Source organism: Ceratosolen solmsi, unplaced genomic scaffold (genome assembly GCF_000503995.2).
Source record: "Ceratosolen solmsi marchali unplaced genomic scaffold, CerSol_1.0 scaffold29, whole genome shotgun sequence".
NCBI lineage: Eukaryota > Metazoa > Arthropoda > Insecta > Hymenoptera > Agaonidae > Ceratosolen > Ceratosolen solmsi.
The window spans coordinates 7152563-7168203 of record NW_011948417.1 but is presented as its reverse complement, the minus strand read 5'-3'; the positions used below and the strand labels follow the sequence as shown (position 1 = coordinate 7168203).

At 19.8% G+C, this 15641-nt stretch overlaps 1 protein-coding gene across 1 annotated transcript in view; it reads left to right on the top strand.

The window, feature by feature from the left end:
- Positions 1–15641, top strand: part of trol (terribly reduced optic lobes) — a 97624-nt gene that overhangs the window by 55236 nt on the left and 26747 nt on the right. Inside the window, exons 8-9 of the mRNA XM_011496463.1 lie at positions 12156–12263; positions 13197–13310. Coding sequence (XP_011494765.1) covers positions 12156–12263; positions 13197–13310 — 222 coding nt within the window. The remainder of the gene's footprint in view (positions 1–12155; positions 12264–13196; positions 13311–15641) is intronic.

Sequence of the window (15641 nt, the reverse complement as noted above, 5' to 3'; positions counted from 1 at the left end):
ACTGGTACATCTCAATAAATAGAATAGATTTAACATTTAATGTTGTATTGATGAAAATATACTTTTACTCTTGATATATATATATATATATATATATATATATATATACATGTGTGTGTGTGTGTGTGTGTGTGTGTGTGTGTGTGTGTGTGTATTATAAATTAAGTTGTTCTATTTAAAATAAAAAAATAATTGATTCATTAATAAATTAATCATGTATCGCTATGTGCTTGAAGAATATCATATATGTACATACATACATATTAATAAAATTTTTTTCTAAATGTGGAAACGAGGTGATTCGTTATATTTAAAAAAAAAATTTTTTTATTACATGCTTCAATAGAATCAAGTTTAATTATTTACTAGTTTTGTTTAAACTGCTTTTTTTTTTAATATAAATTGTTTTATTTAATTGTAATAATGTATTTAAATTCAAACAGAAATACTATGTTCAGTACATAGTGGTCAAATCGGTAATAAACCAAATAATAAACGTTTTCTGAATATTGATATTTTACTTACCTCCCTCCCGACACCTACTTTTATGATATTCCACAATACCTCACGCGGAAAAATCTGTTTATTACATATTGGGAATATATATATATATATATATCTATATATATATATGTATAAAATCTTATACATGAAAATTTTAATTTTTATTCTTGTTATAGATTGTTATCTCATTATTTATGTATTATAATTTATATTGGTAAATTATTTTTATCGGATTTGTAAAAGATTTTTCAATTTTGGAAAGAAGTGAGCTTAATTTAGCATCAATTAATTTATAACACTATTCTAACGAATAGAATACCAATCAATAAATATACAACCATATTACAAGGGTTAACAATTAATTTTTATTCTACCTAATTGTCATGTAAATAATTAAAATTAAACATTTTAGTAAGTATCAATAAGTCGTATGTTTTTTTTTAATAGATTATCAATTAACATATGTCTGTATTTAGTCGAATAGATGAAAATATTTTATGATTAAGTAGTATCAAAGATAGAATTATGAGCTTAGAATTAAATTTCGTTATATAATTAGAACATTATTAGAATAGATGTACATTTAAATTTAGCATGGAAATATTATATACATTCGAGAACGTATACAAAATTTACAATTTTGCCAATCATACTTTATTAGGAGATTGATTTATGCTTTCTAACAATTTTTCTTATTAAAAAAATTAAGTTAAAATTCGAAATAGTTACTCATATAAATAAAAATATAATGTTTAGTTATAATAATACTATTTAATTCGATCAATTCAATTCTTTCATAAAATATTTTTAAAGCGTAGTAAAATATGTTAATAAAATAAAAATGATATTTATATTCAGTATTCAATTATTAAGATCTATAGTCATAAATTAAAGCTTACATTTCTTATATTACTTTTAAATTAATATATTATTTACATGGATTATTTATAATATTTCTAAGTGTAATATATAAAATTAAAAGTTCTTTTCTTAAGTAACATATGATTAAAACTTAATAATAATTAAAACTTACTTAAAATTCCATATAAAATAGACTGTGAGATTTTATGTGTAATGCGTTTTAAAAATTATTTATAAATATATCAACCAGTTTACTAATGAAGCGTATTGTACGGTATGAAGTATACAGGTACCCTATGAAACAACATTACGTAATTTTAATAAGTACAACAATTATTATACATATTATACGTGTATTTAATAAACATAATTTATTAAAAAAATAATTATTCATAAAAATGAATGAAAAGAAGGGTATTGTAATGTTAATATAATATTGTGAATACATTTGAACATTTGAATTTTTGAAAAATAATAATGTAATCATTATTTCAAATTTTCATTATGATATCAAAAAGTTGAAATTGACAGTTTTATTGAAAATTGTAGTCCACTAAAAATGATATATTAGAACATGGATAAAGAAATTTTTAAATAAGATAAATTAGGTAAATCAAATTTTTTCACTAGACATGTTGAAATTTATTATTCAGCATCATCATCATAATGTATATTTTAATTAATTTTTAATCTAAGAATCTGATTCTATATCTACGTTTTTATGGACTCTTCTATCTAAAAATATAATGTATGGTGAACAATTATTAATAGATTCTATTCTCATATATGTAAGCTTCGTAACGCTAATATAGTTTAATGATTCAACTTCTTTATTTGCATGTATTAAAAATAGTAAAATTCTCCTGAAATCAAGTTTATTTTAAATTATTTTGTCGTTAATAGTAAGTTTAGTTTGATTGGATTTTTATTGCTTGTAAAGTTATATTTTTTACAAAAAATTTGATATACATACTTTTTCATGGTAATAATTTTTGTCTTAATTTATACATATTAAGTTTTTATAAAGAATAATGTAAATAAATATATATATATTATTAAGGTATATTAATATTTGGTAATAAATAATAATTACAAAACAATATAAAATAGTTAAATTTTCTTATGACATAATAATAATCTTTCAAAATATAATTATTAAAATTTTTAAATGAATTATTTTTATTTAATAATCCAAAAAGAGTTTGTACTTTGCAATAATTTGTAATCGTACTAATGATGTATGTAGAAAAAAAATCAAATATCTTCAATTTAAAAGCTTCGTTTCAAAGTGATGACTTTTATACTTTTATGACTTCATATATTATAAAAAATGTATATAAAAAGTACCAATGTTAAGTTATCTCGTGAAAGCTATTCGTAAATATGTTAAATAAAAAGATCATGACTCGGACATTGTATATAAGATCTTTTATTTATCGATTAATATCAATGAAATTTTTTATAATTATTTAATACTCATATCATATTACTTGCATAACAAATTTTATATTTTGTACTTTATATATACTTAATATTAAGATTCATTAAATTGAATTTTTATTTATTGTTGCTTTATTGTAACCTTATAATGTGCTGATATATTTTAATGCTGAAAATGATGACTTATTAATTCTAAAAGCATTGATAATATTTTGTTACCCCTGGATAATTTACATTTCTAAATTTAAATTTTTAAACGAATTAAGTTTTTAAGAAATTACTTCTGTATCCTCTAATCAATTCGTTACTTTAATAACATTAATACAACGTAACAAAATCGCTTGTAAAAGTGCATTATCTACAAAACTATATTTCTTACATATCAGAAGAATTAAAATCATACTCGAAGATAATAATATGTATTATCATTATATTCTTATTACATAATACGTATTATTTTAATATTTTTACATTTAAATTAATTTTTTTAAATTAGTCCTATATAGTATTATATCTACGAATATAATATTTGCAATTTGTATACTGAATATTAACGAAACGCTAAATATATACCATTTATTAACAAAGTATTATAAATTACAAAATTGTATATTAGATTTTAATCGATACAAGAATCGTAAATTTGTGAAATTTTTTATATTAAATAAATTGAGAGTATATTATAATAGATTTATAATATTAAAGGCTTATTAGTTTAAATTTTCAATGTGAATTGTGTAATAATTGGCATTAATCAATGAAAGGATATAATTTTATTCATCATAAATTTTTTAAATTTTGTTTAAGTGGCATTTGTGATATTAAAAACATCTTTTAATTAATAAAATATTAAAAAACATCGTCAGTAATAACGTTATTTTATATATACACTTAATTTATTCAACTGAATTATTAATTATATATATCATATTATTATATATACTATTTATTATATATAATATAATATATTATATAATATTAATTATATTAATTTGAAATGAAAAAATTGTAAATATTTATTAATATTATTACAAAATTATAATTTTAAAGATTAAAATTAATATTGTTTCTATTTAATGGTATCTTTATATGAAGTTTTAATATAACAAATGTTATTTTTATTATTTGATACTATTTTATTTATGTTTTAGGAATTATAATTCTTTCCAATTTAGTAAATAAGCCAAATATAAGTTTCGTTATTTGAAAAATTATACGATATTTTTGATACTTTTAACCTTACAGTTTGACGAATGCAAAGATTTTGTTTTACAAAATCTAATTTTCCATAATTATTTCTTGAAATACAAATTCATAGGTATCATCATATTATATTAATTTTTTTCATCATAAAAATTATTGCATAAACTTGTAACATTGGAGTAAAGTGTTGCCTTGATAATTCATTTGCCATTTTCGTGCATGAAATGTTTTGTTACAGAAATTTATTGTTTATAATATATTCATAATTTATTTTTAAAATCTAAATTTTTATTTTTATTTTCCTTTTATTATAATATAGACATTAAGTTTATAAATAAGAAAATGTCCTTGTTTATATATATTTGCTTATTTCGATACATTAATTTATTGATTTCAATGAAGACGGGTTAAAGCAGCTATTCAAGTACAAACCGGAAGTATAAGCCAGCAATGACGTACCACTTCCTGTCTGTACAAGTATGTACTAGCCGATACGAAAGGTTAGCTATTATACAAGCTATTACTTATATTGGGTATTAAAGATGTGAAAAGGAAAGGATAATAAAAATTTATCAAAACTATCAATATTTCTTTGAAGAAGAATTGAAAAATTATGACTTAAACTTTTTTTTATTAGAAATAATCTATAATTGTTTAACTTAAAAAATGCACTTATTTATATCACATTTTGTAGTCATTTTAAGGTTCCTATCTTTACTTCTTATTTCAATAAAATATATTTATTTTCCGTGTGTTATTATTGGTAAAAGATATTTCTATATGTTTGTTTATTTGTATATATGTGTGAAATGTGTGCCGTACATACTATATATATATATATATATATATATATATAATTTTTTTTAAGAAAAAATAACTACAGGATTTCTTCAAGATTTACTTTAAACCTGAAATTAGCATTAAGCACTAAAATAAAATCACTAATCATAAATCAATATGTTTAGTTATAAATTATATATAAATATTATTATATTAAATAAAATTATATTTTAATTATCAGTAATTTATTTTTATTCTATTATGCAATATTATATGTATTAGTATATATAAGATAATTGCAGAGCATCAAAATTTTTAAATAATTTAAACATTTTTCTTTAATAAGGAAATATTCAGAATCTTGGGTAATATTATGATTAAAAATAATATAATACTTAAATGTTTGTCCAATCATTTGTATTATTTTTAAGAACGATAAACTAAAATAAATTAATAATTAGAGTTATGTTTGAGATCCGCGGATAATATTTTTAGGCTTATTTTAATTAGAAATAGTGACTTTTGTATATAGTGTTAATAAAAATTGTATATTGATATATATTTTTTAAATTACATATGATCGACTATTTGTGAACGTGTGATTATTCGGTATTATAGACTAAATAAGAATCATAGTAAAATTATATATACATATATGTATATATAATTGTATATATATTGTATGTATATATATATAAATAATAAACATTTGTATAAAGTCTATATATAAATATAAATATAACCATATTTGTGTTTAATTATATAGCGAGTAGAATATATATATATATATATATACGCTTCATAAAAATTAAAAATTGTATCAACATGTAAATGTAAATAAAATATAACTGCTACAGTTTTTATATTATTAAATTTAGTCTAATTGCTTTTAATTTTAGTTTCTAAATTTTATATTTTTAAATAGAAATTATTTATTACTAATAAATTCAAATAATAAACCATTTATCTAGTTAGAAATATAGATAATATTTTTTAATAATACTTAACTCCATAGTTCTAATGTTGAGATATACACGATTGATATAAAAATTCCAGTGATGTACTTTTTTAAATTTATTATTCGGACTGTATGTGATTATTTTGAAAATTTTATGGAGTAAGCGTATTCTTTGATTAGCAAAAGGTTTGATCAAAGTTCTTATCTTAAAATAATTGATTTTAAATTAGTATTTGGAATTCAAATCTTTGAAATAATAATTGTAACCATTTTTTTTTTACAAATTTTGATAATTTTTTTTAATTTATATAACAATAAACAATTCATCATCGCTTTTTAAGTTATTTATTTAATCAATAAATAAATTTGTTTATACGATAAAAAGAGCTATTATTTTAAAATTAAAAAAAAAACATGTATTTATATCCCATTTATTGTATTTGCTTCAATTGTATTGTAAATTATGTCTTATTATTTATTGTGAAATCCAAATGATAATTTTTAAAGAATAGATTAGAAATTATGAATTAAAATTTTTCAAACTTTAAATAGTTCTTTTAGCCAATTAAATTTGATTTAAAGTCTTAAAATTATATAATTTTATTTTATATAATTAATGAATACTTTTCGTTTATTTCATAACTCATTAACAAATACTTTAAGATATTTAAATGCAAACTACTTATAACTTAGTACATAATATTGATTTTTTAAAATGACTTTATATGTTTTACAAGTTTTTTGAGTAGTATTAAATATCTATTATATTACTATGCATACAGATATTTTGTAAAAAGTTACAAATATAAGTCTATTTACTTTATGGATAAAGAATTTATTATTGAACGAAATTTTTTAAAAAAAGTAGTAGAAAGAGAAGTTCAATTATGCTGTTAGTTGTATTCATATGTTTTTGTATATTTCCAAATTAATTATATATTTTATTATAAAATAGAAGCAAAATAATTTTATTGAAGTAATAAATGTTATATCAATTTAGTTGTACAATTTTATTGTACATAATATTTGCAAATAAAGTTATTTAAAGGCTTGCAATGGTTTGCAAATTCATAATAAAGGTTTTATAAATGAATATTGAAAATATTTAAAATTACATTTGATTAGATATATACTATGAATAGTGATTAATCTAGTATACTTTTATTTAAAATTATGATAAAATTATCTGAAATGTCACAATAATTTCAGATCTTTTTGTATCACTCGTTTTATAAAACATGTTTTTATTTATTTGTTTCATAATACATGCACTTTAGAAAGAAATTTGTTAAAAGTGAAGCTTTTTAGAAGTATAAAAAGGTATGAGTAAATTTATGATCTACGTAACGAAAGTAAAGAATGGAAAGTAAAAAGCGTAAGGAGAGGAAAATCTGATATTTCGTAGTCGACAATATTTTTGCATAGTGCAATCCATTAGAAGCTTGCATGGACGATTTAGCTGAGATGTTAGCTTTTTTTATGTTGGCTTTTAGGTCCAACAATATCGTAGATTGTTTTTGTTATACTAATATTTTGAAATTAAGGTCATTTTACTGAATAACAAGTAATGTATCACTTAAATCTTGAATTAAAATTATTTAAAATCTTATTAATAAAATTTTTATATCGTATTGTTCGTTATTATATATCATTATTTATGATACGCGCACACACTTCTGCAGGCACATGTATAAAACTACGTAATTAAATATTCATTGGGATTTTACATGGTCGTTAACACGTTTTATCAGCTTTCATTCTCAATATTTTATACATACAATCTACACTTTATGGTTTATTAATTAATTAAATGAATTAATATTTAATCGTTAATAATAAAATAGAAATATTAAGTACACTATGAATAAGGACACTAGGCATAAATTATTTTCAGGTTAATAATTTATTTCTTTTTAATATAAAGCACTTACTTAGTACGCACACACAATGTGTTAATTGACAATTGTTATTATGCTTGCTGTTATAATGAATCATGAACAGAAAATGAAACTGGAGGTTATCATTTTATCATATAAAGAGATGCCTTTATAATATTAAGTTATTTGTATATCAACTCAATTTTTTAAGTTTTTTTTTATAATAAAAAATTTCTATGGACTATAAAAATTTGAATTTATGAGTTGACTGGGCAATAATTTTTTTTGCAATTGAATATGGTTATTCAACTGAGTTTCAAATATTCTGCAGAATATACATTTTGAGAAATAATAAATGGCTAGTTGGTATTATTCTTCTATTCTACTACTCTTTCTTCTTGTATATTTCTTCTTTAAATTTTTCTTATCAATATTATTGCTATTAAGAAATATTATTTTTAAGGTAACAAACAATTATTTAATTTCAAAATAATTATACTGAAAACATTGTAGTTCTTGTTTTTAGAGTAAATATGAAAATAAGTAGTAGCATTTTTTAATAATAAACTAACACTACTAACACTAATTTATAATATATAAAGTATTTTATTATGAGGGGTGGTATAATAAAATACAATTTTTCATACATTAATTATATAATTTTTAACAACACAAAAAATTTAATGATACGAGTTGAAAAATTATATTAGTTGAAAAAATTTATTTTATTAATACGATTTTAAGATATCAGATTGTTAAAAACTGTATATTTTATTAAAGGTGTACTCTAGTGAAATATATACATATATTTATAGTTTGCTTTGAAAAATTTTCCATTAATCTTGGTAAAGATTATTAATATTATTAATATTAAAGATTATTAATTTATTTGGTTGCTTATTATTTAAATTTTAAAACAATTTTTTTCATGAAAAATGTTTGAAAATTGATTTATGAATATTCAAAATCAAGGCCTCAAATAAGATGTTAAAGCATAGATATAATTTGGGCTTTCAAAACGATGTAAATAAGATTTTTAAATATGTGCTTGCTATTATTATAATAAATTGCAAATGTAAGTAAAAATATAATTTAATTTGAAAATTATAAGCACTTTACTTTGGAATATCGAGTTTATAATTTTTTTCTTTTACATAATTAATGCTGCTATACAATATTGGTAAATATTTACTACGAATTTGTTTTATTTACTGGTATTAAAATATAATATGTAGAAGAGTACACGTGAAGTTTAAAAATATTTTAAGTTTATATTATTATACCTGCTATTACTTTGCTATGCTTGAGCTGTTGAATGGTTCCTTTTTTTTTAAAATAGTTTCCATGTATTTTCAAGCAAAAAATTCAATAAAAGATAATAACAATTCATTAGTATTTTGAATTTTAGAGCTCAAAACCTTTATATTAAATTAGCAAACTAAGATTTCATATATTATTTGGGCAATTTACAAAACTTTATCAATGGTTGATTCATATTATAGATATCAATGATGGAATTACTTCAACTTGATCCCATTTTTATCAATATTCTTTTGGCTTTGTAATCATATATCTTTGTATTATTTTATTGTATTATTATTCTATGAACAATAATAGTACTATTGATTTTTAACATTTTAATTCATATAATAAATACTTTATTGTTATCCATAACGGAATTAGAATTAATTTTTATAATTAAATTATAATTCCAATCGATTTCGTTTACGACTTTCGGTTAGTCTGCCATGCATTTGTCAATATTAAAAATTATAATTGATGTAATTATAATTTCATTGCATATTTTAAATGATAAAAAAACTCATTATAAATGATTGGTTTCTGTCATTTTACACAATATTTTGTTTTTTTTTTTTTTTTTTTTTTTTTGAATTTTATACTGCATTGTATTTATATTGTACTGCATGACTACATTGTGATTTAAAGTTCGTATAAGTATTAGAAAATATTTGAACTGATATTTATTTTTTCGTGAATTTAATTGATAACACACTCATATGTTATCGAGAATTATCACTTTGTTTTATATAAAATACATGTTTATTATATGAATTATGAATCTATGTAATGTAACTGTTTCTGTAATGTATTTTTTTTCTTCGTTTTACAAATTTTAAAATTAAATAAAACTTTATTTAGGAGAGTAATATATAAATAAATTTTTATTTCTAATACGTCAGTATAACTATGTATTTTATAACTTTTTAGTATTATTTTTAATATTAATTGGATTCAATTAAAAAGTTAATTATTTGTTAAATTTATTAGTTGCCTCGGGTATATGTTCTTTTAATTATTGGAATTATTATTTTATTTTATAATCTACATTTTTTATTTTAAGGTGCATTTAATTCATTAAATCGAAACTTAATCTTTTGTTTTAATTTGAGATAAATTTAAAATTACCTAATTTAAGAAAAGTATTATAATACAAAAATAGATAAACAAAAAATTATTAATTTTTCGTTGGTTTTAGTTTAGTTTAGTTAGTTAAATTTTAGTTTTATTAATAAATACACATGTATGACATAAAACTGTAATTTTTATTAATTTAAGTCTTTTCAAGATACAACACTCAATTCTCTAATTTTTGTCAATTTATATTTCAGATCTTTCTTAATTATTGTTATTATTTAATATAAATATGACAAACAAAAGAAACAATCAAATCAAATCATATATTCGTAGTATTGATAATAAACATTTAATTTTAGAAATATAAATATATATCCATTGTAATAAAATAATAAACAATTAGTTTATTTTCGATCTTGATAAATTCTGAAACAATGATTTTAGAAATATATTTAATGCTGCATTAATAATTATTAGACAATTCATTTTTTTTTAGTTGGTTAGATTATTTTCATTTTATCATTACGTTCTTGAAAGTTATGAAATTAATACATCATTTAAATATGATTTGGGAAGAATAATTTCATATATAATTTTTTCATTTCAAATTAAAAATAAAAATATTTCGTTTAAAATATATGAATCTTCACTTTTATATCGTTAAATGAAATTTCAAAAATGTTCTTTAAACCTTTTAGGAAAATTGTTTCAAAATTTTATTTATTATTTATATACATGTTACAAGTATAAACATTTTATAGATATAAGGGTATAGAAGTTAACGCTATTAAGTAAACTTTCAGATTTAAATTTAAGGACTATTTTTAGTTTCATAGCATTTGTCGGCTTTAAAGATTATAGGTGACAAGCTGGTGTCAAGTAATATAGTTATATTGTAGTTTCTCGTATCAAAGCATACTTGTTCGTTTAGTTAACTTGATATGATAGTAAAGCATTAAAAAGCGTTCGTACTACATTCTCTATAGAAAAGGAATTTTGATAAATTAGAGACTGTGCATATTAACAATAACTTTGTTGTGGTTATGTATCATTGAATCTATAGTGTTTGGGTAAGATACTGTTTATACAAATTTTTTTTAAGTATTTTGTTATGGCGATTTGACCTTATATAAAATCATTAATACTGTTATATATTATCTAATAAAGACGTAATGTATTTCAAATACATAAATATAAATCTATGTAATTACAATAAAAATGTTATAATTGTAAATTAATTTGAATGAAATAACAATGTTCAATTTATGAATTATAATAATTATAATAATAAGTAATTTATACACTATAAATATTTATCGTGCGCGCGCGCGCGCGTGTGTGTAATATCGAAACATGTAATATTACTTGAACTTATAAAAATCACAATATTTAAAAATATTTATTTCAACATTGATTTCAATAGATTTGAGATCTTATAACTACATTTATTTAGACTTCAGTAAAAAGCAAATTTTTTATTGATATGAAACTTATTGGTTTTTTCTATGAAGTTATGAATATTATTTAGAATATGACAAATTCTCCAATTACAAAGATTATGAAATTTGGATTTTTTTAGTTTTTAAAGATATCTATTCAATTTTTAATTATAGAGATTAATTTGTGCGATCATTGATTTAACATAATGCATATTTATAAAGAAAAGTTTATATTTTTACATTATTGATAAAGCAAAATTAAGCAATAATAATTTTGAATTTGTTTTAGTTTTTATTTACTAATTGTACAAAAGAATTATAAATAATATTCACAGTTGTTGGTAATATGTAATAATATAAAATAATATAAAAAGATTATTTATAATTTCTATTTAACTAACAGCATAAGATTAATATTTTAATATATTAAAAATATGTAGGTAAGTGCCGAACCGTATAATATATTTATTGATACATAAAATATAAATTGGTGATTTGAAAATAAAAAGCTATTCATTTTAGATAATAAAACGATAGTTTTCTTTAATAATTTACATAATTAATTAATTATATATTCAGTGAACTTGAAAAGCTTAAGTGTTATGTATATTTTAAAATATTGTAATTATAAATTAATTCTAGCTATTATAATATTAGAATATTTCTAAATATTTATCATATCGTCATTATTTATATTGATTATTTTTTTGTTAAAAGCTTGTGGACCAGATGATTTTGTGTGCAATAACGGTCAATGCATAAAGGGCAGTTTGCATTGTGATGATCGACCGGATTGTTATGATCATTCAGATGAAGAAAATTGTTGTAAGTAAAGAAAAGATCTAATCATGAAAAATAATTAATAGTTTTAATTTTAAATTACAACTACAATTATATAAATTCTTAAGTTTGGTTCAAATTATTAACATACTTATTTAAAAGAATATAACACTATTGTACATAATTTTTCATTATTTTTATAAAATGCAAACTATTTGTAGATGAAATCTTAAAATTTTGTTTTAAGATTTATTGAAAAATTTATTGAATTTTTTAACTTTTAATAATTGGATATTTTTCAATACTTGTATATCTTTATTACGTATTAAATACAAATGTTATAATAGAATTATATATTGAATTATGTATAATTTTATTGAATTAGTAAATTAGTATTTAATAAATTAGTGTTTATTTATGATAAATTGATATTAAAATAGAATAAAGAATTTAAGTATTATATTATCTTAATTCATTATCTTTTGATAGTTTGGCTCCTAAGAAAAGTATAACTAATATGTAAAATATAATTGAATCTTACATCATTTATATTTATTTATAATTAGACGCAAATATATAATAACATACTATTATGTACATTAATTAAAATAATATAAATATTACTTTCATATTAATATGCATATATAGGTGTATACTTTATTTTTGTCATTATAAGCACTTTTTTTATGAAAACAACGGGAAAAATATTATTGTGCAAGATTAGATTTCCAGAGAATTTTATGATCAACGCTGAAAAAAGTTCTCAGATATATTTTAAAGCTTATTTAATTGAATTCAGATATTTAAGATTGTACTAATTATTTGAATTAATAGTAATAATAAGAATATTCGGAGTTTTTGTGGAAAATAAACATCTTACAAACTGCTAAAATTTCCGTATTTTTAAAATGCGATCATTATTTTTACATTCATTCCTTAACTTATTAATTGTTCATTTTCTTACTTTGTTTATTGTAGTAACTACTTGTAGCAGTGATGAATATCGTTGTTTAGAAGGAATTTGTATCAGTATCGACAAACGCTGTAATGATTATCCAGATTGTCGAAATGGAGACGATGAGGATTCATGTGGTAAGTTTTATTCGCTCTTATTAATCAGTACTTTTCATAATAATCATTTTCAATTTTTTCTATTTCAAAATCCTAGAAAATGAGAGACTGTTCTTTTGAACGGTGCTAATAATAAAAAAAAAGATTTTATCCATAATTGTGCCTGCTTACATATACTTACTAATCTATTTTATATATGTAATTATTTTTCAGCTTATTTCATCTATAGCGGAGAATAAAATATAAACTAATTAAGTGTGCTTTCAAAATTGTGGCCCCGTTTATAACATTTTGCATATTTTTTGGCTAATACATTTAATGTTCTTCCAGGAAAATGTTAGTGTTCGCAATTAATTAATTAATATAATTCTCATTATTTATAGTATAATAATATAATAATCTAATATAAGAAAATAATAACTGTAATGTAGAGATCCATGTTATTTTTTATATTCTTTCTATATATTTTAATTCTTATTGGTCACAAAGTATACATGTACAAGAACATTTATTAAGAAAAATATTTAATACGAATAATACTGAAATCCATGAATGCGTAAAATGATTTTTAGATTTAATTTATTCTAAGTCTCCTATCAATTTAATATCATTTATCAATTTCATATTAATTAAATTTACTTCGTAAATAATATTAACAATTAGTTATGAACGTCGTCTTAGACAAAGAATATCTACTTAAAAGTAATTTTGATAGAAATATTAAACTTTACTATATACTTTACTAATTAGGTGTTACGGCTGAAAATGGATTAATATTCAATTTTAAACAAGCATATTTATTAATAAATATATTATAAATAATTTTTCGGTAAATGAATGAATGTGTCAGGATAGTAGTGTAGTGCAAGATTTTGGTCAATTAAAATTCTTTGCAATTATGATTGACATATAACAGTACGTAATTAAATTTACCTTTTTTATACTATATCTGTAAATGCAGGTATTGCATATACAAGTATAATGATTTAACAAAATTTAAACAAAACTATAATTTGAACATTATCATTCAAAAAGTATCTCTTAGTAAAACTTAAATGTACAGTTGTTTTCATTTAATTCTAACATTATTTAATTGTTTACAATACTGACGATGGCGAAATATTTCAGACTTTTACATTAATTTTTTTATTTTTAAATAGCCTATAAACTTTGGATTAACTATATTTTTAATTAATTTTCTTTGACGTTGCAATTTTTTTAATAAAGTTTTACGTTTATATTAATTAACTGATAATTCAAAATTAAATATTTATTAATAATAGTAATTTTAGTATAAAAGTAAAACTTTACCAACCGATACATATTATTTAAGTTAGTCAATCATTCAAATAGATCATTCTTGGATATGAAAATTATTCTCAAATTGACATATTTAATTTTAATAAAAACATTATTTAAATCAAATAATTTGTAAAATGTAATAAATATAATATAGTATTTCTCAAGTATTATACTATGGATTGAAAATACGAAAAAATCGCAGTTTAGCAGGAAGACTTGACTGACTGAATAACAGAGTGATCTCTTGTGTAAGAGATTGCAATATTGTTTCGATGGAATAAATCACTCGTTACTGATAATAATATAAATGGGGACAAAGTCTAAGATTGTTGTATAATGCAGTTTACTACTTTAACCAATGATATCATAATTATTTTTTAAAATCAAATTATTTAAATATGGGTTTTTTATTCTATTAATTATAAAGTGGCAATATTTCGAGGATATGATTATTTAATGAACATTATTAGTATCTTTATACATTCAATAAAGATCGTAATATACAGTAAAAACTGATTTTATTTCGTAATAACATTACCGAGATACGTATTAAATTTAATTTATATGTAATATACGTTAATTATGTAATTTAATGTAAAAGATAACAAAGTTAACAAAAAGTTTTTATTATGTTTTTTGAAATATTTATATTGCAAGTTTGTTTGAAATATGTTAAAAAACCAGTCATGGCTGAGATATGATTCATTAAAAAATTTATTTTATCTGTAATTTAATTTTTATAAATTAATTAAAATCTTGTTGATTTATTGTTTTTGAGATTTTTATTTAATCTTTAACTGGAAAATAAAATTTTAAAGTTATGTATAATGAAGGTCAATGAGTAGTTTTATATTATACGAATTTTATTAAATATTAAAATTTTTGTCTCTTATCGCGATCAAATATATTTATCTACTTATCTATCTATCTATGCATATTTATACACACACACACACACACACACACACACACACACACACACTTAATTTTAATTTAATTTAATTTAACTTAAAATTTAATTAAGATAAGAGATATTACAGTATTATATTT